The 22349-nt window shown below is 47.7% G+C and overlaps 10 protein-coding genes across 10 annotated transcripts; 4 read left to right on the top strand and 6 right to left on the bottom strand.

Moving 5' to 3' along the window:
- Positions 1-219: 219 nt before the first annotated feature.
- On the bottom strand, positions 220-1615 carry BKA55DRAFT_539085 (uncharacterized protein; the record flags this gene model as incomplete). The annotated part of the gene is made up of 2 exons (XM_046190094.1): positions 220-1496; positions 1540-1615. 2 exons carry the CDS (start codon positions 1613-1615, stop codon positions 220-222), a joined length of 1353 nt encoding a protein of 450 aa, XP_046050500.1.
- A 666-nt stretch (positions 1616-2281) lies between these two features.
- Positions 2282-3973, top strand: BKA55DRAFT_510525 (cytochrome P450; the record flags this gene model as incomplete). Its single annotated transcript, XM_046187611.1, has 2 exons — positions 2282-2414; positions 2457-3973. 2 exons carry the CDS (start codon positions 2282-2284, stop codon positions 3971-3973), a joined length of 1650 nt encoding a protein of 549 aa, XP_046050499.1.
- Positions 3974-4024: 51 nt separating this feature from the next.
- On the bottom strand, positions 4025-8677 carry BKA55DRAFT_356568 (P-loop containing nucleoside triphosphate hydrolase protein). Its single transcript, XM_046185828.1, has 12 exons — positions 8484-8677; positions 7442-8427; positions 7167-7400; positions 6319-7125; positions 5979-6278; positions 5822-5936; positions 5710-5781; positions 5589-5639; positions 5481-5545; positions 4827-5439; positions 4701-4784; positions 4025-4659 (listed from the first exon to the last, which is right to left on the bottom strand). The coding sequence occupies exons 1-12, from the start codon at positions 8540-8542 to the stop codon at positions 4077-4079; spliced, it is 3969 nt and encodes a 1322-aa protein (XP_046050498.1). The 5' UTR covers positions 8543-8677; the 3' UTR covers positions 4025-4076.
- Positions 8678-8950: 273 nt separating this feature from the next.
- BKA55DRAFT_737968 (uncharacterized protein) lies at positions 8951-9702 on the top strand. The gene is made up of 3 exons (XM_046201379.1): positions 8951-9113; positions 9168-9367; positions 9443-9702. The coding sequence occupies exons 1-3, from the start codon at positions 9050-9052 to the stop codon at positions 9614-9616; spliced, it is 438 nt and encodes a 145-aa protein (XP_046050497.1). The 5' UTR covers positions 8951-9049; the 3' UTR covers positions 9617-9702.
- A 1053-nt stretch (positions 9703-10755) lies between these two features.
- Positions 10756-11607, top strand: BKA55DRAFT_510123 (uncharacterized protein; the record flags this gene model as incomplete). Its single annotated transcript, XM_046187567.1, has 1 exon — positions 10756-11607. The coding sequence occupies one exon, from the start codon at positions 10756-10758 to the stop codon at positions 11605-11607; it is 852 nt and encodes a 283-aa protein (XP_046050496.1).
- A 138-nt stretch (positions 11608-11745) lies between these two features.
- On the bottom strand, positions 11746-13147 carry BKA55DRAFT_593830 (RmlC-like cupin domain-containing protein; the record flags this gene model as incomplete). The annotated part of the gene is made up of 2 exons (XM_046195598.1): positions 11746-12171; positions 12215-13147. The coding sequence occupies 2 exons, from the start codon at positions 13145-13147 to the stop codon at positions 11746-11748; spliced, it is 1359 nt and encodes a 452-aa protein (XP_046050495.1).
- A 782-nt stretch (positions 13148-13929) lies between these two features.
- Positions 13930-15216, bottom strand: BKA55DRAFT_510748 (phosphatidylserine decarboxylase-domain-containing protein; the record flags this gene model as incomplete). The annotated part of the gene is made up of 1 exon (XM_046187637.1): positions 13930-15216. One exon carries the CDS (start codon positions 15214-15216, stop codon positions 13930-13932), a length of 1287 nt encoding a protein of 428 aa, XP_046050494.1.
- Positions 15217-16547: 1331 nt separating this feature from the next.
- Positions 16548-18384, bottom strand: BKA55DRAFT_593828 (uncharacterized protein; the record flags this gene model as incomplete). The annotated part of the gene is made up of 4 exons (XM_046195597.1): positions 16548-17242; positions 17325-17363; positions 17420-17830; positions 18201-18384. 4 exons carry the CDS (start codon positions 18382-18384, stop codon positions 16548-16550), a joined length of 1329 nt encoding a protein of 442 aa, XP_046050493.1.
- A 753-nt stretch (positions 18385-19137) lies between these two features.
- Positions 19138-20506, top strand: BKA55DRAFT_356486 (uncharacterized protein). Its single transcript, XM_046185827.1, has 3 exons — positions 19138-19590; positions 19639-20004; positions 20054-20506. The coding sequence occupies exons 1-3, from the start codon at positions 19490-19492 to the stop codon at positions 20262-20264; spliced, it is 678 nt and encodes a 225-aa protein (XP_046050492.1). The 5' UTR covers positions 19138-19489; the 3' UTR covers positions 20265-20506.
- BKA55DRAFT_510515 (Cupredoxin) lies at positions 20310-22238 on the bottom strand (the record flags this gene model as incomplete). The annotated part of the gene is made up of 5 exons (XM_046187607.1): positions 20310-20463; positions 20501-20723; positions 20765-21329; positions 21371-21865; positions 21915-22238. The coding sequence occupies 5 exons, from the start codon at positions 22236-22238 to the stop codon at positions 20310-20312; spliced, it is 1761 nt and encodes a 586-aa protein (XP_046050491.1).
- Positions 22239-22349: the final 111 nt, after the last annotated feature.

Genomic DNA, 22349 nt, shown 5'->3' with positions numbered 1-22349 from the left:
GGGGCAACTTATAATAACAGAAGTACGGCGCAGACACAATGTCGACATCGAATCCTGGTTACGCGGAATATGCAGTGAGTTACTCAAAACGGCAGGTCGTGAGATTTGCGGGCGTTGGGATGGCCACAAAATAAGCTCATAAGCATAAGACAAGGTTTCATGGGTGCTGACATGGGTGTGCGGGGAATAGTGTTATTATTACAGTACTTTTGAAAGAGTCTAGAAACAAAAGATGTGATCGCTCATCTTGGCAGATGCGCCAGGCTGCTCAAAGCCAAGGTTGCCAAGCGAGTTCTTTGCCGCCTTTACCATCCCCGGCGGTCCACACAGCATGATCTTCGAGTCTGCACTTGGCGCAGGGAACTTTTCTTGCATGAGTTCCTGTGTAGCATACCCCGTACCAAAAGTCCAACCATCCGGTGCGTTTTCAACAACGTAGTACAGACGGAAATTCTGTGGGTACCGACGCGCAAAGGTTTCGAGTTCGTTGCGCAGAAGAATATCTTGCTCGGAGCGGTTCGCGTAGATGAGGCTTACTTGTGTTAAATCGCGATCGTCTTCACAGATGGCGCGTATTATTTGGAACATGGGTGTTATTCCTGTTCCGCCGGCGAGCATGCCTATTCGTTTGCACAGACCGTTCTTATAGCGCATTGAACCCTTGGGACCGCGAAAGGAGACTTCATCGCCGAGGGAGAGGTTGGCGAGGTATTTTCCTGTTAAAAGACCGTCGGGGTAGCATTTGATGACGAGCTCGAGTTTGCCGAGATCGTTGTTGTTGGAGATGGGGGTGTATGAGCGGTTGACGATCTTGCCGTCGATCTCAGCTTTGATGGCGAGATGTTGGCCGGTTGGAAGACCGAGGACTGTTGTGGGTGTTGGAAGGCTGAAGACGAGACGGTAGACGTTGGGGGCGATTAATTCTTTCTCGGTTAGAGGAAGGGCGTGGTATGCTGTTGGGTCGAGCCAGCCTCGTTGAATGAGAGGGTTGACTTTTGTGACCTTTGGCATCTTCTTGTGAGGAGCATAGCTCATGAAGCCGCCCTCTTCGAAGTGAAGATGCTTGGAGAGTTTCTTGGCGGTGATTGTGCCAGCGACGGTAAAGAGCGCTGAAGCGATGAGAAATCCTTCAACAAATCCTGGTCCTGAGCCGCTGGTCTTGATCTTGGGTAGTGAGTTCAACATCTCGGGATTCAATCGGTATGCTTGAAGTGCAACAGCGCCGACAGAAATGGCCGCGGTAGCTGTGAGGGCCGTTGAAGTGAAGCTGTTCCCAGCAACAGCCTTTGGCGCTGCCTTTTTGAGTGTCACAGCTTTAGGCGCGCCTCGCACAGGAGCACCGCTGTATGTCCCAATGAGATACTCTTCCATAATCTCAAACGCATCTTCAGAATGACCGGCATTGTCAAACTCCACTGTTGAGTCCTTTCCAGCGACTTCAATCAGAACATCCGCACCACCAGGATGATCCTCAATGTATTTCGTAACATCATAAACTAAACCGTCAGAAAAATCTCACCGCCAAAACAAAAAACATACCTTTTCCGTTAATGATTGTCCAACAATCATCACGAGTGTTGTGAGCGGCCACTTCTTTAGCAGTAAACGAAGCCATTTTCCTTGATCACGCGAATGCAAAAGACGGTAACAGAGCGCAGGCACCGTTATATGAATGCAATCAAATACCACCTCAAGGATTGGCCAGTTAATTTCCTCATCAGGTCAAGCCGAGGCTCCAAGGTCTTTTCTCGGCCGGTTGTGGGTCCGGAACGGCCGAGAGACCGTGCTTGCTCCGTTTCATGATTTCACCAACTTTTAAAGGATATAAACCCGATAAACATGGATCAAAGGTTGCATTGACCGAGGCACGGAATTCGGTTTCAACGCAAATGCCGTCGGGTTTGTTGCTCATGCCTTGACTGCCTGAAGACACCATCAAGATGCTAGCATATTCGTGCCAATGAAACTCGTCATGATCGAAATGCGTTATTTCCATACGAATAAGCTAATTTAGTCAAATCAACGATACCCGTCCAATAGTGCAAGCCACGCCGACAATTAAGTACTCACCAACGCACAGCGGAGATTTTATGCGCCACCGAATCATCCCGTCCAAGCGTCAAATTCTTCACCCCTATCCATATCTACCGACAGATTGCAAGGTTTGTAGATCCACTCAACATTGAGGCTCTGAGCCTCGGCTCATTTAACGTCGGTGGTCTATATAGACAGACTGCTCCGTAACAGCCTGTCATTTATTAGACAATTCTCAGCATTCATCATGGCTACTAAACGTTTTCATCTCATGGGCGAAGACCCTTCAACTGCCCAAGAAATTGAGATCCCTACGTCATTAGACGAGCAAGGTCTTCAACATTTGGTGGCGTCGCATTTTGCAATTGTTGATCCATCTGGTGAGTTGAATCATTTGCTGGGGTGATGTCGCTAATTTTTAGGCATTGGTTTTGTTACTGAGTCCGATGCTTTGACAACCGTTGCAGACGTCCTCGCCGCTGACGACATTTCCATCACCATCGATGGAAAGGCTGTTCGTGAGGTTCCAGGCCCAAAAGGTCTGCCCCTTGTAGGCAACTATTTCGAAGTGTACCCTGACCATCTCGGAAACCATCAACGGTTATTTGAGAAATATGGCCCTCTCTTCAAGACCACCAACATGGGTAGCACCGTTTATCACACAAATGATCCCAAGCTGGCCAACATTGTTTTCGGCGAGACAGACTTCTTCTCCAAGCGCATCATTGAGGGTCACCCTCTGCATCCCATCAAGAACAAGGAGGCCGGTGTTTTCCTTGGTGACACTGATACAGAAGAGTGGAAAGAGGTGCACAAGTTTTTGCCTCCAGCTCTTGGTCCCAAGGCTGTGCGACACTATGCCCCAACCATGCAAAAGACTGTTGAGGATGCATTCAAGGTTTTTGACGAGCTTGATGAGCGCGACGAGGCTTGGAATGTGTACCCCTACATGTTGAAGCTTGGATCTCAGGCCTTCGGCAAGTTGGTGCTTGGCATGGACTTCCAACACTTTACCTCTGTTGATGCACGACCTCATGCAATGGTCATGAGAATTGCGCAATCTCTGGAACTCAACAAGAAGATCACTTCCATGGGCAGCTGGTACAAGAATCTCCCATTTGGTGACCCTCAACGTCTTCGTGACGCTCGTGCTCACATGGAAATGATGATGAAGGAGTCTGTTGAGAACGCTTCCAAGGGTGAGGGAGACTTGGAATTGCAAGATGCTGCTGTCCAAGCCGAGAACATGGTTGATTACGTCCTTCGTGCTAGCGACAGCAAGGGCAACAAGCTTCCTCGTGAACGCATCATGGAGCCTCTTGTTGTTGCCACTGGTGCCGGTTTCACAACAACCAGTTCTCTTCTGTCGTGGCTGCTGTACGGCCTTGTCGCTTACCCCGGCATGCAAGAGAGACTTCTCCAAGAGATGGTCGACAACGGCTTTGATGAGAACACTCAAATCACTGCTGATCTGACCAACAAACTTACCTTCCTTGACAAATACATCAAGGAGACACAACGACGACACAACCCTTCATACCAACCTGCACGAACAGCATCCGTCGACATGATTCTCCCTGGTGGCTATAAGCTTCCCAAGGACTCTATCGTCATTCCCGCCCTTCACCACATTCACAATAACACCAAGATTTGGGACAACCCAGCTCTGTTTGATCCTGATCGATGGGACACCGAGCGTGTCAAAAACCGACCCAACGCTTCATACATTCCTTTCGCCACTGGACCTCGTATGTGCGTTGGATTCAACTTTGCTCTCCAAGAAGTCAAGGTCTTCCTGCCCAAGTTGGTGTATCGATACAAGTTCAGTCTTGCACAGGATGGACCTGTTGAGTATGATCCAATGTTTCAGTTGATTCGACCCAATAACCTGTATGTGAGGGCAGAGCGAAGGATAAAGTGGCCTTCAAAGAGCGATTAGATTGGGATAAGGATAGACAAAAGTATAATAGATTTAATATGCAATAGATGAGATGAGATATATATAAGAACAGTGATATGTCATGGTGAGTGGAGTGATGCGTTCATCCCCGCAACGCCTTCAAAGCCGAGTTCTTGGCGAGTAACTCCCTTGGGCCACCAGTCTCTATTATGCGCCCATCCTTCATGACAACGGCGAGATCAAAGTCTGTCACATAATCAAGACGATGCGTGACTTCAATGACTGTTCGGCCTTGCATAACCTCCCGAATGATATGTCGTACGTCTTTGTCGGTAGCGTTGTCAACACTGCTCGTCGGTTCATCGAGTAGAACTATCTTTGAGTGTGAGAGTAAGGCTCTTGCGAGACAAAACAATTGACGCTGCCCGACCGAAAATCCAAGCTCACTCAGATCAGCATCAAGTCCGCCACGCGTGTCAATGGTTGCCCATAGGGTAGTCTTTTTCAAAGCTTGAATGAAGATTTCATCTGCTTGGATGAGGGCCTCTGGGTCGAGATTCTGCCGGACTGTGCCTGAAAGGTTCACAGGATCTTGAGGGATGGTTGTTATCTGGGATCGGATGTGTTGACGCGGTAATGATGCCAGGTCCTTGTCATCGATCTGAATGCTTCCCGATCGTAGTTCGAGTAGACGTAGAATTGAAAGAATCAAAGATGATTTGCCACTGAGATGTCAGCTAGTTCACCAATTGAGTTTGGTCACTACCTTCCAGTACGTCCACATATGTAGACCTTTTGCCCAGCTTCAATAGCAAGAGAAACATCGCGAAGAACAGGTTGCGATTCATCACTAGGTTGTTAGTCGAAACTCCCAGAACAGACTCTCACGTACCTGTACGACGCAGTTACTTCATCAAACACGATTCTGCCCCCTGGCCAATTATCAGGGACTTCAATCTCACCCTGCTTATTCTCGTTTGGGGTGTTGCTGATGAACGATTTTAACCTGGCAATAGCTCCAAGTGACGTCTCCAGAGTCGTCCATTGATCAATCACCGTTGTTAGTGTCAGATTCAGCCCCAGCAGGTTGACCATCGCGAGCCCAATAGCGCCCTCGCTAGTGGTGCCGGGGATTCGTAGCGCAATTGTGACTAGCAAGATGGCCATCCCAGCAACAAAGAGATCAAGTACCAGTTCCAACCATCTCTGAATGCAAAACATCAGGTAGAAAGGTTTCTGTGATGTGTTAAGCATACGACAGCTTTCATTCAGAAACTCATCTGTCCATCCAAATGAGCGGATAGTTGCTAGTCCAGCTGTAATCTCTGTGAACTGTGTGTAGAGTGGTGCCTTGGCTTCCAGATCCAATAGTCTCATCTGTCGCGAGGTGCGCAGGTAATACTTTTGGATGAGATACAGAGCCAAGAATGAAATGGGGAGAAAAGCGCCAAAGTAACTCGCTCCCGATGCTACCACACCAACCTGAACCAGACATCGCAAGGTCACTGGGAGGGTTAGCCGAGTCTCATAGTGGGGAAGTGCTTACAATCGAGCGTCAGGTAGAACGCTAGCGGCAGAGACATATCGATGAGTGTCATGTCCTGGCTGAAGCTACTTGGATCAGTAAAGTCCTTGAAACTGGGTTGTTACCTACCGGTTCAGGATACTACCACTTTCTGTTGATGTAAAGAAATGCAAAGGGGCTCTATCGAACCTAGATTAGATACGGACACCTCGACATCTCTGACGATCCCAACACTAGACGGCGTACGCACCTGCAGACAGAGTTCAAAAGCTGCTCGTGGAGGTTGTTCGACGATCTTTCGACGCCAACAATGAGAAAGTAACTAATAATCAGCAAGGTACCTCTATAGACGGTTCACTTACTCGATATTCAGGAGTGCCAGGACCATAGAAGCAACGACTAGTCCTATATATCCTCCTGCATAATGGGCATCCTTCGAGCCTTCGCCTTTTTCCGTCCATATTCGTAACCAGATTTCTATATCGTTAGCTTCGTCTGAATGACGAGCACAATACTCACGAGGCATGGCTTCAAGCACGGCGCCAATCACTGAAGCTGGAAAGATGATGCTAATGACTTTCCAACCCATTGACCTGACATATATCTTGTAGCAATCTGTATCCCCAGTCTTCCGAGCCAAGTCAATTTCCTTCTTTGGAGAAACTATGACTATGTCCTTTTGTGTAGGTTCCTGAGTTTCGATTGGTGCGATAGTGTTTAGAGTTTCGGTGGATTTAAGTTGAGAGTATGGAACTTGATTGCGGGTGATACGACTATCTTGAACCACAGTAACGAAATCCGCGAATGGGAGATAGTGAACTAAACTGTTAGAAAAGCTTCGAACAGGGAGTGCTCATACCGTTACTGGTTACCAAGACAACAGTGCTTGTCCGAAGCAAACCATCAGTCCCCATAAGGCGGTGGAAGACTGTATCTGCAGTCGTTTTGTCAAGGCTGCTGAAGATATCATCAAGTATAATGAGCTTCTTTCGCGAGTAGACAGCTCGTGCAAGGGCAACCCTTTGCTTTTGGCCACCACTTAAAGCCACTCCGGCAGAACCAACAGTTGTCTCTTGACCTTGGGGCAGTTGATGGAGATCCTCTTCCAAAGCACAAGCATGAACTACTGTTGACATCCACTTCTCGTCCAACGGCGACAGTCCAGCGATGTTGTCTCGAATTGTGATGTTGCGGAGCCATGGTACCTGGTCGCAATACGCAAGAGAGTCCTCGGCCTTGACCGTCCCCTCTGCTGGTATAAGTTCGCCGATGATCGCTCTCAGAAGCGATGACTTTCCGCTGCCTACCTTGCCAACGAGCATATTTAGTGTCCCGGGCGAGATGCGGAGGTTTATATCGGCGAGCAAAGAATTTCCGTCGGGCGTCTGAAAGCTGGCGTTCTGCATAGTCACAGCATCAACATCGACTGTCTCCCTAGCAACAGCCTGCTCATCCAGGAGCAAAAACGCTTGAATCCTGCCACAGCCCCCGACAACACCGGCTATTTGCATCAAGGATACCAGAATCATGACCAGTGGTTGAGTCACGAGAGAGATCAGGGACAGCGATGTGAACGCCTCTGCGACACTCAGACCTTCATCTGATTTGGTCCAATAAATGGCAGACATAATGACAACCACCGGAGTTAACTGGGCAGAGATCATAGCTGCACAGTTAGCGATGTAACACAATCATGAGGCGACTCACCAAGGGCGTTGAAGTGGACGAGCAGCCATCGGAACTTGGCGGATACTTTGAGCTCTTTGACTCTCAAGTCCTGTAGCATTTGAAGAATGAAATCTGTCAAACCCATCATTTTGATGCCTTTCATTTGATTGAGCATGCTTGATGTTTCACCAACTCGCTTCTGAATAGCTTCATTCCATTTCACTGTCGCTGGCTCCATCGCTGGAGAGATGATGCCGCTGAGGATCGTTGTGACTTGATCGTTAGCTTGATCAATCGCTGCATAGAGTACTCACTGACGGTTGGAACCAGCACAAGTAGGCTTGGCTTCCCAACTTGACGATAAAGCAAATAAATCCCCACAGGAAGTTCAAGCATGTTTGCCCACATGTCATGAACCGAGGCTCCTGCTGCCACGATAGTCTCGACGTCGGCGGTCATGAGTGTGACAGGTGCAGAGTCTTTTATGGACGTAGTCTTGAGCTTGAGCGTCTTCTTGAAGATCAGCGACACCAATCCACCTCTGTACATAGTAACCAGCTGGTACGACATGTGTTTGTGCCACGCGCCAGAAATAGCAAGGCCGAGGTAGATAAGGACTGTTGCTCCAATGAGCCCGCTGGAAATTTGAACTGACATTTCCTTTTTGCTGACAAGCACGATGACGGATTGAATGAGGAAAGGTTGCGCAAAGTTGAAGCCGCTGTGGAGGAGTCGAGGGATGATACCGGCAGCGAATTGCCACTTGTATGCGAGGAAAGTGCATTTTAAGAGTCTGGGCTTACCTCGTCCCCATTGTTTCTCTAACGGCGCCGATACATGGTCTGTGTCAAACTTTGAGTCTATCGCCTGCAGGTCCTCAGTTTCAAGAATGGTCCGGTGCCCTTGAAGAAAGAGTCCGTTCAACCACCAAAAGAAGCTTCTGTTGACCACCCCCGACGACGTCTCGTTTGTATTTTCTTTCTCGTCGAGTCGCGTCTTTGGCGTTTCCTCAAGGATCAAGAGGATTGTCTTGATCGCAAAGAAGGCAGTGAAAACACTTGCAATACTTCGCATCGATCGTATCCAAAAGGTTCGGACAAGGGCAATGTCGAGGATGATGGTGATGACAATAAATGTCCCGATCAACTTGGATGGCTTCCTGGAGTTTCGGTGTTCGACGAACGACAGAGCGGCAAGTGCAAAAGATTCGATCAAGCCAACGACGGGCTCAGCAATTGCTGTTTTTGTCGAATTTTTTCGGCACCAGAGAACAAGTAAAGCGGTTTGGAGGCAGGCATAACTAGCAATCATGACCTGAGTTGTAAGCACAAGTAGCAAGAACAAGTGATTGCTTACCATTTTCGCCCATAACAGAGGCCCAGATCTGGTGACCCTTTCATTGTTCCAGAGTACATAGAGTCTCAGCGGTACAAACAAGATAAACAGACCAGTCGGGAGAAGAGATAAAATACTCTGTTCAAAAAGAATCGTGAAATCGAACACGCCCGCTCGCTGCGGGCCAAAATCATTGTCTGCATCCATGGCTTTTGCTGGTCGACATCGTGAGAAGTCGCATGCGTCGAGTCCCTCCTGGTTATATACCATCAAGTAGGAGGAAGGTGCGCAGCGCTCCAAAACACCAGAAAAGGTTTAGCGCGGAGTCATGGTTGATGATGGTGGGGCCATACGGAATACGGAGTACGGAGTACGCGCTGAACCTTGCTGCTAAGTTAAACTTGGCTTTCGCTACAAAGGTCATGTGATTGGCAGTATCATCAGCGTCGCCTGCATCGACTTAGGCCAGATATCCCAGTGGTTGGTGAGGATCCTCAGCCGTGATACCGCCAACTGATAAAGTGATGGAAGAGACTAGTTAAGAGGTTCGCAAAGGAGGTTCATTGTAAAAAGTCCATGGCTTTCCTATGAGGTCCATGAGATCCGAGGAAGGGAAAAACCGGCCCAAGAAACAAAATCCCGATCCTCTTTGTAGACCCATAACTCATATACATCCAATGGTGCTCCGATCCTAACCCAATGTAGCATCCCCATTCTACTTCACTTCGAGCACCGAGGTTTGCGATAACTGCGCAAGCCAGGAGCAGCAAGCTCAGCTCATTACTAGCACGACTCCCATTACGTCGCTGTTACTGGACTATGCCAATATTGGGCAGTTGGGTAGTATGGGCGAAGAGGATGTTGAGCCATTCCTCATCAAGAACTTGAAGTGGCGTGTTCAGACTGTAAGTAACAACATTGATTGTTGTTGAGATAGAAGAATTTGACTGTCTGACTGCTGAATACATGTTGACGGCCAGGTCATTGACCCCAGAGACCTGGACAGAGATCACACGATGAAACTCGGTATCAGCCGCAAGATGGCGCCCATGCCTGGGCAGACTGGGGATGTTCAGTACTTCTTCCATCCCAAGATCATTGAAACCATCATCGATAACTCCTCACCCCAAATGACGCCCTTGACTGTTCAGTAAGGGTGAGTCTATCAACATCAAGCTTCAGTACTATCAAACATATCTTGAACAATTCCGTTGGGTATTCACATGCAATTAATTGTGCCAGATGAAATATTCAATCTAGAGATTTAAAGTAGTATAGTGAATCAATTTAATTAGTATTCCAGAATTTCTCCAGTTCTTTAGTGCTTTATCTTTATATATCTCTATGTGTTCTAAGCATTCCAGTACTAAAGCATCTCAACCCTAAATTAACAATAATCTGCTTAAATGTATTGGATTTTCAAAATAATGCTATATAGAAGAATCTAATGAGCAATAATACTGCCCATGTTATTTTTATGATAAGTAAACGAGAAGAGATTTGTTAAACGCTCGATTCTGGCAACTCTACACCAACATCATAACTACCCATCCCTAGGGTTGGTGTTGCAATGAACATGTCATATCATTTCAGATTGAGTGACCATCCCATGTGGAGAAGCTCACAAATAATCATTGTGTACAGTCCGAGTGTTAGAATTCCATAGAGCACAATTGATCAACCAGCATATGTGCTTTAAAAGAAGCATACTGTTTTGGCTTGGTCAGAGTTGCTGTCTCGGCCCTTTGTCTGACCACCAGAATGAAAAGGATCAGCTGGGCTCACTCTCTCAGCCTTCACATGATACCGCTTACTCTCCTCATCGTAATCTAAGAATCATGAATTCAGTTTCTTGCAGTCATAAACAAAAGTCAAAAGAGTCGAATGACAGCTCACCTTCATAAGTCATATTCAGAACACCGCTTACGTAAATATTGTCATGAATGTAACCACGCACTGCTCTCTTTAAGCATTTGGAAGGCTCTCGTGATAAGTTTCCTCCGCTGAAGTAAGCCATAGAGTAGCATGTCACAGGTTTTTGCGATTTCTCATTGGTCTTGGGTTTTCAGCTCCATCACACCATTAAACAGTGGCTGTAAAGCCATACTTCTGAAGAAGTATGACTGCATATCATCACATGCTGTCAACCTGCATTCATGGAAAGATAAATAAAGGCTAGGTTCCAACGAGTTCACTCATCTCTCCCCAAACCCAAGACACTCGCCCTTCAACCGTGCGCTTTCATCAACCCAAATTGCAACAGACTCACTCAGAAACCCAAGTCAGCAAAGCCATGACCGACCAAACACCACTATATGGCACCAAGTTTGCCGAACTTGTCGCCGACGACGTTTCAGACCCCCCTCCAGCAGAGAATGCAGTCAATGCTAAACTAACCAGCATTGACGGCACTGGGACCGCCGTCCTGGCCAGTAACCTATTTATCCCCGAGGACAAACAGAAATACGGCGGCTTCGCACTCATTCTCAAGGATGATTCCAAGTACGACGACTTCAGATGGGTCCAGTTCATCACCCGACAGCTCGTCATCAATGGTGCTGCCCAAACTGGCAGTTTGTCCAACAAGGTGAACAAACCCGCTTACCAGTTGGTGAACTCTACGGAGAATATCACAGATTTTGCAACTGGTTCAGGAGCGCCCAATTGGAACACTTGCTGGGGAGTAGACTCTGCCCTTGCCCAGATATTCTTCGCCGACACTCACGAATTCGTCAAGTCCGCTCCGCTTAAACTGAACGGCATTATGGATACTCCGAGCGTCTTGATCGGCAAGCTTCCACAACCGTATGACAGAGAATACTTTTTAGATGCTCCGTCCGACTTGGTTGATATGAAGAAGTTGGCGACCGGCCCAGGCACTTCGCGCGCTTACTTCTCGGACTATCTTGTGAAGAAGCTCGATGGGAGTGGATATCGCATCTATGCGCGGTTTGATTCCAGCTTGACCTGGAACGCAGGCGAGGTGGACAAGAAAAACTTCGAGATCCGCTCTTTGAGTTCTACTGCGACCAACGCATTTCTGAATTGTCACAGAGCTGCTCTTTTGCACACAACAACGCCACTCAAAGAGGGTAGTGTATCACAGCAACCTTATGCGGATTTCCTTAACTCTATTGTTCCGTGAGCAGAGTCTGGGAAACGACTCACACCATTCGCGCAAATACATGGCCCCAAGACTGTTTAGGATAGAAGAGTGTTGATAGGAGATCTGACAAGATTAGCAACAAGATTGAACTTAGCTATAACCCTAAATGCTAGCATATCAGTGTGACTTATCCCATTCAGCCTTGACCTCCTGCACAAACTGCCCATAAGACCTATCACTATTCGGAATAAACTTCCTCCTATGCCCCTCCTCGTCCTTCCAATAAAACGCCTCATCATGAATCCTATCATCATCGTCGAACTGATAGCACTGAAGAGTGATACAGACAGTATCCGAGGTATTCTCAAGCTGATGAACTTGATACTGATCTTTGCCTAGCCAAGTAACCTTGCCTTCTTCAAGAATGACTGGGTTGCCAATCAGCTGTGACGGACTTCCCTCCTCGACCTTGTCGAACCAAGAAACTTGGATCTTGCCGTAGAGGACTCTGATCACTGCTGAAGCGTCGCCGTGTTGGTGGATGGGTGATTTGTGGCCTGGGGGCCAGATCTCCATTACGTAGGGAATACCAGGTGAATCGGCCTGCTGATGTTAGTCGCGAACTGGCAAAACAGGAAGAACATACCAGGTTATCACCAATCGTGATACGGAGATATGTCTCAAGGGGATCTCCAAAAGTGTCTTTTCCCTTCAGTATATTACCACAGTACTTCTTCTCGTCCCTGCAGCTCTCGTCTATAGCTTCAGGAAGCTGGGGGAATGAAGACGGTCTAGCCGTGATCTTGGCACCAGAAATATTGTGATACAACTTCTGGCAGGCCTTGGGGAGATTGGCGAAAGTCATGGCCGATAGTGACTCCAGTATCTCTAGAGTCATTTCCGATTCGGGGATCACCACAGGTGGGAGATCAACCGTGACGGGCTGCGGCTTGAACACAATATCTTTGTTCGAAATCGGCGAACCATCTTGCTCGACTTCAGTAGAAACGAGGTTATCCATCCAGGCAGCTTTCTCTTTGACAAACTGGATCTCCATAAAAGTCATGGAATTGTTGACCAGATGCTGACCATACCGAATTCGAGCGTTACTTCTGTCAACAGAGATCCAATAAGTCGCCTTCTTGGTCAATGTGTCAAGCAAAGCCGAAGCCTTTCCTTTCGGAAACATGACAACATCATTAAACTTGTTCCTCTCCTCGCCAGGCTCAAACTTCAGCTTTTCATCATATCTGACAAACTTATCTGCATCCTTCTCTTTCTTTGATAAGACGCAGTCGGTCTTTGTGATTTCAAGCTTCAGAGTTGGCTGTTTCTTCCGGTCCTGGGGGCGAATGGTAAATGTTACACCTTCTTCGGGGGAAGTGGCTTTGGCAGCGATGGTACCCAGCCCTCCCACGACAAATTCAATCCCAACGGGGGTAGTCTCCCAAGAGGATGAGAGCGAGCATAGAAGATTGGCAGTTTTGTAGGGGCTAGCTTGGGGTTGAGCATCGGATTCAGCAGGGATCTGATCCTGGGGTTCCCAAAAGGGATCAGTGAAGTGGGACGGATCGGCCATGGTAGAAATACGGTAGTGAGTAGAAGAAATTGGTCAGGAAACTGAAGGTGTCTCTCTGAGAGAAAATTGTTCTGTATAAGTAAGTAAGTAGTCATCTAATTATGCTTTGACCTCAACAAGTTGATATATCAATTGATATACGGTCAAACCGCCTATCGCATCGATTGAATTCGTCATCCAAGACAATCCACTCAGTTGCAGGAGACTAGTGGTTCTTCAGCTAGCCACAGCCATCCTGTACAGGTAAAGACCGCAAAAACAGTCGGTCTGGAACGCAAGTGTTTCCTTTTCAAGATCATTCGGGTCTCGCAAGATGCTTGAGTGCGGGGGTGCAGAGGACATTTGCGGCCTTTGCCTGGGTGCGAGAAATCACTACCAGTAGTCTAACAGCATGCTAAAGGTATCCCAAGTTTATTTAAGCATCATGAAAAAATTGAACATCTTCGAATTTAGCTCCGTGGTCCAAGTCAGGATTTATGCCATAACTGACACTGCCTGAGATACCTACCTGCTTTCATTTGATATCCATGAACAGGTCCACAAGAGTACAGTCTCTAAGAAAATATGGAACCCAGATCTGCAGTCGAAAGTGTTGGGGTGGTGATTCAACTCTGCCATTAGACTTAAACAGGCCAGAACCGCATAACATGTCTTGGAAAAGCAGGCCGCATTTCATGTACTCGCAATGTCACATGATTAAAGGAAGGTCAATGACAGTCTTGTTTATTGGCGAGTATCATCATAACCGCAACAACTTCATTCCGTGCTAACACCGACCCATCTCACTTCTGGGGAGCCCTTGCCAAGATGGTACCATACTTGGAGTACGTGTTGTTAGACGAAGCAACGAAATCTTCAACCCTCAACCCCGCCTTAGGCTGGAACACACAAATGACATCTGATCCTCCAAACTGGAAGTAAGAAATTTCTTGTCCTTTCTCCACTCGGTCACCCTTCTGAATTGTTATCTTGACGGACGAAACTTGTGCCATGCCAATAGGAAGTACAGCAACCTTACCCAGCACGGGATTGTCGATGATGATCATTCCACGTGTCTGCAGGAACTGATATCCTGGAGTGTCAGGCGCATCTGGGCCGCACATAACACGCATGGGCTCACACTTGGAGTTGACCTCCATGTATGCGGCGCCTTGAATGTTCTTGGCTTCGAGGACCTCACCAGCAACAGGTGCGTGTTGACGATGGTAGTTGAAGGTGTTGAGGAAGGCATGCATCCAGACACCACCATGGAACTCATCGGCGTATTCACTCCCCTGAAGAAGCGACGAGATGGTCCAGGGGAGGTTCTTGATCATTATCACTCCATCAGACTCAATATTCACAATATTCTGGTTGGCGACCGAATTGTCGTACGTGCAGTCGGCTGGATACACAATGACACGGTCATTACTTGGCTCTGCAATAGGTCGCATACCAGGCTTGAGATGGCGAGAAAAGAACTGATTGAAGGTGCGGAAACCACCCTCTGGAACCAAAGCTTCGTCAAAGTTGTACTTGGGTGAGTTCTTCTGACTGAAGCTCTCAAGAGACTCTTTCGTGAGTGACGCAGGGGAGTCCATGAACAGGCCAATCAGCTGCGCATAGACAACGATCCAGGAGGAGAGCCAAGTGAGTGGCTGACCGACCTGGTCGGGCGAGATGGCAGTCTGCAAGTTCGCCAGAGGGGGTTGGTCGATGATAAAGTAGAACATGCAGAGAATATCATAGATATCCTTGCCTTCATAGTTCTCATGAGGCACCCACTTTAGGAGATCATTGGCAAAGTCCAAGAAGGATCGAGCATCGCTGATGTTCAGCTTGTCCATGAACTGTGGAATTTGCTGGTATGCAGAGTGGACAGCTTCATCAAGAGCACCGGGCTTAATGGTCTCAAGGTAGCCTGTGAGAACGATGATGACAGGGTTGTATATGACAGGTTTCTCGCCAAGTTCAGGCAAGGGAATGATACCGACGAGACCTTTGCGTATCTTGTCCAGGGGACCCTTTGAGGGAGGAGGCGGCTGAAAGCCGATCTCAGTATCAGGAGCTGTGGGGAGACCAGAAGGCATGATGATAGGTTTCTAAGGAAGGTGTTTGAGGTGAAGTGATGGATGATGATGAGTCTGTCTGTTCTCTCGACATGAGGGTTGGGAGATTTATACTCATCGGGCCTGCCCCCATGCTCTACTCAACTCTATCAACTTTGATAGTGCCTGTTCACTCTTTCCTCTTTACCTTCCATCTCCAGAGTTCAATCGGTCCTTTCTGTCTCTCCTTTGGCAACATCAGAAGCAATTGCGTGTGCAACACATTGATATGCCGTCAAATTATTCGCCAATTCAACTTCGGCAAATCTATCATGTCTCACAACCCCGCGTTCGTGTGTCGAAGTCCCTCCTCAACTAACTCGATTGGATGTGTCATACATCGACTCAGGTACAGGCAATTGGTGGGTGGTCGTTCTCGCATGAGGCCGAGATATGCTGCATAGTCCAGGCTCGTGGGCCGGTCACTACCGGTAGCAATCGGGACTGGGCCTCACTTGATGCTTCATGTGCTTTCGCCTCTTTTGCGGTCTTCATTCATGCGAGCCTTGACTAAAAACGATGCTATTGGGCTGCTTTTCTTGTCTCTTCTCTCTTGTCACATACACCGAGTCTTGGTTACGATTGAGCTGCCTCTTCTGGAGCAACAGGCATGCTGTGAATGCACTGTATGTCGCACATTCAAGCGGGCTCCAATGAGCAAAGAATTGCAGCGATTTGATGCTGTCGGTAGCTTTTCCGGGAAATTGACAGGCGGATGAGGCGGGCCGGCATGCATGTCTCACTGATCTTTTCACTTTAGCCAGGAACTTTGGTCATGGACACGACAGTTATGCAAGACATGCTTTACTTTGGAGTGATACACAATAATAATTGGGTGGGGAGATCAAGAACTTTCCAAGTGCAGTGCTATTCCCTACGCCTTTCGACAAGTTAGGTTGCCATCGATCCGAGTGCACACTAGTCAACTCACTTTGACCTTCTGAAGCAATGTGCTCTTGGACAACCCGTCAGCCAGCAAGATGTTTTCACATGTCAAATTCAACATTATTGTGATAAATCTTGCACAATTAAAGCTAGGCATAGCGTCTTTCCCATCTCAGCATTGGACCATTCAGTTCAGTCGTCAAAGCGATCTTTCCAACCTCTCGCTCTGGATTAACATCACAAATCCGAACCTTGACATTCTTGATCGATTCAAGACGATCGGAACCACTCTTTCCACTTCCATCTTGAGGTACATCTATAAATAGAGAATCTCTCGTCAAACCAACCACGCTGTCTGGAAAGTCCGGAGCTTTGATGCGTTTACGGATACTAATGTTGCCAAGAGTGCAAATGAATAATATTCCCGTCTAAATAATGGTCGTAACAAACCACGGCTTATTCAACTTGTATGTATCCTTGTCGAATTCCGTCCATGTTGCTGTAGTATTCTGCCAGAGCACTGGTCCTCCATCAAGAGACAGTCCCTTGCCGCCAGTCAACACATTCACCTCGTACGTTGACATAGTGATTGTGTTGAGAACGGTTGCGAGTCTCTGCTCAAGAATCACTGGTAGAAGAGAGGTAAAGCATCCCAGTTTGGTTGTAGTCTTCGGATCATCCATGTATCCTCCACGAATACGCTGGAAGACTCCCAATGGGTCCCTAAGATACATCTCGAGGGTGCTGGGTTCCTCAACATGATGGCTGGCACCTGTGAATGGCAGCTCTCGCAGAATTCCCTGAGATAACCTCAAGCTTGAAAGTGCTGTCAAGTTGCCTTTGACAGGGTATGATGGCGTATGCCTAGCCCGTTTGGATTGACATACGAGGTCAGCATCAACTGTTGCTCTAGTGCACCCAACTTCCATGTCGATATACGAAGTGCTGATATCGCAAAGTCTGAGCATCTGTGTAGTTTGGTATGCAGCATCAGTACATATGCCTCCCATTACAAGCTGCAATTTTGACTGTGGTTCCGTATCAAACATTGCTGTGAAATGTTCTGTGAGCGTTGAACTGTTCGGGAAGTCGAACCAGATATTTGGGTATCCCATGTTCGGTGCTGATACACCCATGTATTGTTATCTTAGAGGAACGCTTATACTGGTGTTGTGATACCATAGCGCCGTGGAACCGTTCCTGACCCATTCGCTCCCATTGAAGGCTTTCCCACACGAAAGGGTCTGATAATGGAAATGGACCGTCATGCTTGAGTTTCCTGGTCTCTCAAACGAGCCACCTCTGATCGGAAGTCCAATTAGTGAAGCGTAAGGGACGATTTCATCCTCAGGGACAGATACCCAAGTATCCGGGTTGTCGCTATCGTATCCTGGTAGGAGTTCCAGAAAGGGAATTCGAACATTTCGCCATAGATCTCTGCACCCACTGCGAGATGCTTCCCACTTGCCCCCGAGGTCAATAATGGTCTCGTTGTAGTGTGGACTACTCGTGTTGGCATGGGAAACTAGGATATCCTGTGTCGAAAACGAGGTAGAAAGAACGGTTCTCATATCTGAAATAAGGGATGCCCCAGCCGATGCTCCGAAGAACACACTCGCTCCAGCACGGTAGTACTGGTAAATCTGACTTCTGTTGCTGCCAAGGTAGTATGTTGATTGTGTTTTTGTAAAAATGGGATTTTGCTGAAGCCCTAATGATCGGAGTGCGGCCTGACCTCCTAAAGGACTCAGCGACCAAATTGCAATGACGCCTATAGCCCAACTGCCGATCCATCCCATCGTGAGAATGTTTTTCAGGGCAGAAGCTGTGGTCTGGCTGGTCAATAGGAACTCCAGGGAGCCTAGTGTTGATCCTCGTTCAGCACGGAAGAGCGCGATGGATTTGAGTAATGGTCCGAGGACGGCAGCGAATAAGATTGGCCACAAGGTGGAAGCAACGCTGAGAACCTCGAGTACTGTATCACCGAAAGAGCTCTGTTTCTTTCCGTGTAGATAGCCCATCATGGCAAGGAGAACTATTGTGCGGTGAACTTTTGTGCTTCTCTGACTCCTGTAGCTTACCTGCATATGCGATAGGGATGAGAAGAAGTGGCACAGCTAAGCCCACTCTCCTGAACCAAGACGGCGAAGATTGCCGAAGTGACCCTCCAATACCAGCAGAGGGTAGGTTGGAAGCATTTTCAGATACCCGTGACCCAGTCGCTGAGATGAGGCTTTTCAACTCCAGTCGCGTAGTTTCGTCCATAATGAAAATGAATTATATGTAAAATGATAAAAAGGTTTGAAGATGCTGGCAGCCTGTGTCCAGTTGGGGGCCTCTTGTATTTGAGCCTCCATTGCAGTACTAGTCACTAAGAACCGAGTCTGAGGGACAAGAGTACTTGGGAAGTTTGTGTTGAAATTAGGTACTCTTTGCGTTGCTTATTCTTTCTACCCGGAGGTTCTCATCCCCAGGAGTCACATTCTTAAAGAGACATGCGTCCAACTGCATGGCTGTCCTTAGTCTTCGTTGGTCAGTTTTCTCTTATGTGTTACACAAGAGGCTGAAACTGTCCGAAAACCGGCCTCCATGTGACAACCGATGGATGCTGTTGGTTGAGAAAACCACAGCCTGCCTAAGAGCTGAAAGCCACATGCAAGTCTAAATGAAGGCAACAGCCTCGATATCGTTGAGGACATGAACACAAATCTTTACTGATCCACAGAGAAGCCATTTTGAAATGATGAACTATACATAGCTTGAAGCGGTAGAGCATGTTCAAGCGGTTCAACAATCTCAGCCCTATGTTGTTGCAATCAATCAACTCAGCTTGTTATCGATAATATCCAACGGATACGGAATTCCACTAGCTCAGTGATCATCCCTGCAGAATAAGCACTAAGGCTCAAACAAGGTTGCAACAACCACCAATCGCCAATCCAGCGGCGGGTCAGGCCCTTTTTGATGCGAGATGTCTCCAAAACTTGGCGCTCTAGCACTCAACGATGCAAAGATATCCAACTCTTTACTCGAAGCCGCAAATCAATGCTGATCATGAAGCAATCAGAATGGAAACTCCTACAGTAATTTAGAGCTAATTAAATCTTTTTCGGTCATTTAACTGTCTAGTCCGGGGATCAGCCGCTGAAACGAAAGCGCCTCGTAAGGATCAAGCTAATAACCAGGGTCCCCAGCTTACGTATTTTGTTTAATCTTCCCTCGGACTCTTGAATGCGAGCTGTGTCTCGTCTCGTCTTTCTCCAGTCCCAATCTCAACTCTTTCACGGCCTCAACTTCTCACAGCCTCAACTTCTCACAGCCTCAACTTCTCACAGCCTCAACTTCTCACAGCCTCAGTCAAACCGTCAAAATGTCGACCGTATCGCCAGAAACAACAAACGCGGATACAATCTCGCCTCCAAAATACACAGCAAACGCTGAATCCCCCAAAGACGAGAAAATCGCAATTGAGTACGCTAACACTCCCCCGAATCTTACGCCACGCTGACAGCAGAATAGACAACCGAAAATTAACGACGATAACCTCCCCGAAGTCGTCACCGAGCAAACGAGCCCAGCACAAATGAGTCCTCCACCCGCGAGCGAATATAACCCCGTATCGACTGTTTCTCCCGCGCCGGATAGTATAATGAACTGGGACGGTACGCAATCGCCGCCGATCTTGCAGCATCCTGCTCTTGCCCAGCAGCAGTACGCGGGGCATCAGTCAATGGTCATTCCAGCGCAGCAAACACCGCAGGTTCCTGTGGGAGAAACTGTTACGCCGTTGCATTTGCTTGCTGATCAGGCTGATATGATGGATTGTCCTTTTTGTCAACGGCGCGCTGAGACAAAGGTCAAGAAATCTGCTTCTTCAATGACACAGTACGTTTCCCCCCAATTGATCAAATATACCTTGTCTAATTGAGATTAGTATCTACGCAACCGCTCTCTTCTTCACGACTCTTTTCGGTGTCATTTTCCCATACGCATGTCATTGCGCGCCAAACATTAGTCATTTCTGCAAAAACTGCGGTCGCAAAGTCGCATTCAAGGAACGCGGTGGACAGATGGAAGCATTGGGCACGCCTGATCATTTGAGGGAGGTCTCGAAGTATCCAGCTGCTCAACCTGCGCAGAAATGAGCAGTTACGGGGGTGCAAGGCGTTGGTGGCGATCTATTGTCTAATCTAATGTTGCGGTTCTTCTTCTGCGAGGAGAGGTGCTGTCTCGGGAGTCTGTCTGTCTTTCTTCATCCCGTAGGATGCGACTGTGTAGATACCAAAAATACCCATGAATGTACTGAATGCGAATGCGAGGATGCCTTTGAGGGTGAAGCTGTGACTGTTAGTGAGCTCGCGCGAGGGATTGGGGGACGTACCCTTCTGGTAGACGTGGTGGAGGAACGTTTTCGCCGGTGAGGTCGAGAAGATCAGTGTTTCCAGCTGCGTTGCCGACGGTGGGAATACCGCCTGCTTTGCATGCGTCGAGGTGATTCTGGGGGAGTTTTAATGAAGCTTGTAATGCGAGGGGATCTTCAACGAATGTCGCGATCAATCCGGATGTGACGTGCCATTCGATATGGCAGTGGAATAGCCAGACACCTGACAATTAGCTTCATTCAACACTCACTCGGGAGACATACCTGGGTTATCAGCCTTGAACCTCAGCACCACATTGCCATTTCCGTTCACAACGACTGTATCTCGCCTCATCGGTGTCTCCGCAAACTCCACCGATCCATCAAAGTCACCTGCGTCGTCAACACTTCGATGCAACACCTGAAAGTGATGACCATGCAAGTGAAATGGATGTCGTCCATCATCTCGGTTGTTGATCACCAACTGCACAATCTCATCTCTCTCCAACACAAAGCTATGCGTATACGTTCCGTATATCTGAGGATTCGTCGCTTGCTTCCCACTCGTCAACGCAGTATAAAGTGTCGGAACCTTGGGAGCTTGGTAGGTGATGTTGTTGAAGAAAGCATAGTTTGCACCGTCTCGAAGGTTATCCATGATGACATCCAGCTCGATGCTTCTGCTGGGTTCAGGAAGTCTTGCCATTTCATCATATGGCACGAGATCCATATCATCATAAGGATCGAATTCATAAACGACAGATGGCTTGGGAAAAGGCTTTTGTTCGTCGTATACAAGCCAGCCTGTGACGTTCCAGTTGAGGTCATCGGGAAGGACATCAAAGAGATCCTAAACAGTTAGCTTTGTAAATCAAAAAGTAACGAACTCACTGTATCCATGCTTGCAACAATAGGAAAGTTTGCCGATGACTCCTCCTTGGTTGTTATCAACACACTGCATCGTTGACCAGCAGATAAATAAACCATATTCGCCTGAGCTGGCTTCGTGTATGCACCATCAACTTCAACAATCGTCAAGTTGTGTCCCTCAATCCAGAAATACTGCCCAGCAAAAGCACCAATATTCGCCAATCTCAAAAAGTACGTCTTGCCTGTTTGAACAGGTACTTTGAGGTCTTGAGTCTCGTTCATGAGAGCTGCTTGAGGTACGGGCTCTGCACCAGTTGGGTTTCCTTTTCTCATAAACTCTGGAATCAGAGTCTGCATCTGATCGTGATACCAATCTGAGAGGGTCATGACAAGTTCTTCATCGTATTTTCCTTTGAAAGGTGACTTTGGGTCGTGAATGATAAGAGGACCTCGAAGGCCATCGGGGTATTGACTTTCGGTATGAGAGTGATACCAATATGTTCCAGGTTGAGTAATCTACAAAGTCAGTACGTTTCATATCATAATACTCAAAAGGATGATATACCGTAAAGTTGTAGAGAAACGACTCCCCAGGCTGAATAGAACACTGCGTAACCTGCGACGGTCCATCCATATGATTCGACCCATTCATAAACAGCCCATGAAAATGCAAACTCGTAGACTGATTCCCCAAATTATTCCTCACATTAACCAAAACCGTATCCCCAACACTCGCGTCAATCCTCGGTATCGGCCACTCCCCATTAATTCCTATCGTCGGTCTCTCAAACGCACCATCTGGATTCGCTCTGACCCAATCAATAGAAAAATCATAAGATACCGTCGCAGCTAAAGCCGCCGGCAACAAAGCCAATCTCAAGATCCTCATGTTGACTGGGGACCTGGATGGAAGGTTGGAGGAGGGAAGTGGATCTTATCAATCAGATAATCCGACGTCGGACGGAAGAAAAAATGTCGTGTTATGCGCGGTTATTTAAGA

Source organism: Fusarium redolens, assembly GCF_020744475.1.
Source record: "Fusarium redolens strain MPI-CAGE-AT-0023 chromosome Unknown BKA55scaffold_7, whole genome shotgun sequence".
Lineage (NCBI taxonomy): Eukaryota > Fungi > Ascomycota > Sordariomycetes > Hypocreales > Nectriaceae > Fusarium > Fusarium redolens.
This window is presented reverse-complemented; position numbering and strand designations above follow the sequence as displayed.

Bases quoted from the DNA above. Each gene is read 5' to 3' on its own strand.
- BKA55DRAFT_356568 (XM_046185828.1), bottom strand. From the start codon at position 8,542: ATGTACTCTGGAACAATGAAAGGGTCACCAGATCTGGGCCTCTGTTAT. The intron at 5,546-5,588 runs GTAGGTAACAAC...TGATCCAAGTAG, and splicing joins AGTGGTAGTATCCTGAACCG to CTTCAGCCAGGACATGACAC. The intron at 5,440-5,480 runs GTAAGCACTTCC...TAACCCTCCCAG, and splicing joins GTTCTACCTGACGCTCGATT to TGACCTTGCGATGTCTGGTT.
- BKA55DRAFT_737968 (XM_046201379.1), top strand. From the start codon at position 9,050: ATGAGGTCCATGAGATCCGAGGAAGGGAAAAACCGGCCCAAGAAACAA. The intron at 9,114-9,167 runs GTAGACCCATAA...AACCCAATGTAG, and splicing joins ACAAAATCCCGATCCTCTTT to CATCCCCATTCTACTTCACT. The intron at 9,368-9,442 runs GTAAGTAACAAC...GTTGACGGCCAG, and splicing joins TGAAGTGGCGTGTTCAGACT to GTCATTGACCCCAGAGACCT.
- BKA55DRAFT_356486 (XM_046185827.1), top strand. From the start codon at position 19,490: ATGTCGACCGTATCGCCAGAAACAACAAACGCGGATACAATCTCGCCT. The intron at 19,591-19,638 runs GTACGCTAACAC...ACAGCAGAATAG, and splicing joins GACGAGAAAATCGCAATTGA to ACAACCGAAAATTAACGACG. The intron at 20,005-20,053 runs GTACGTTTCCCC...AATTGAGATTAG, and splicing joins TCTGCTTCTTCAATGACACA to TATCTACGCAACCGCTCTCT.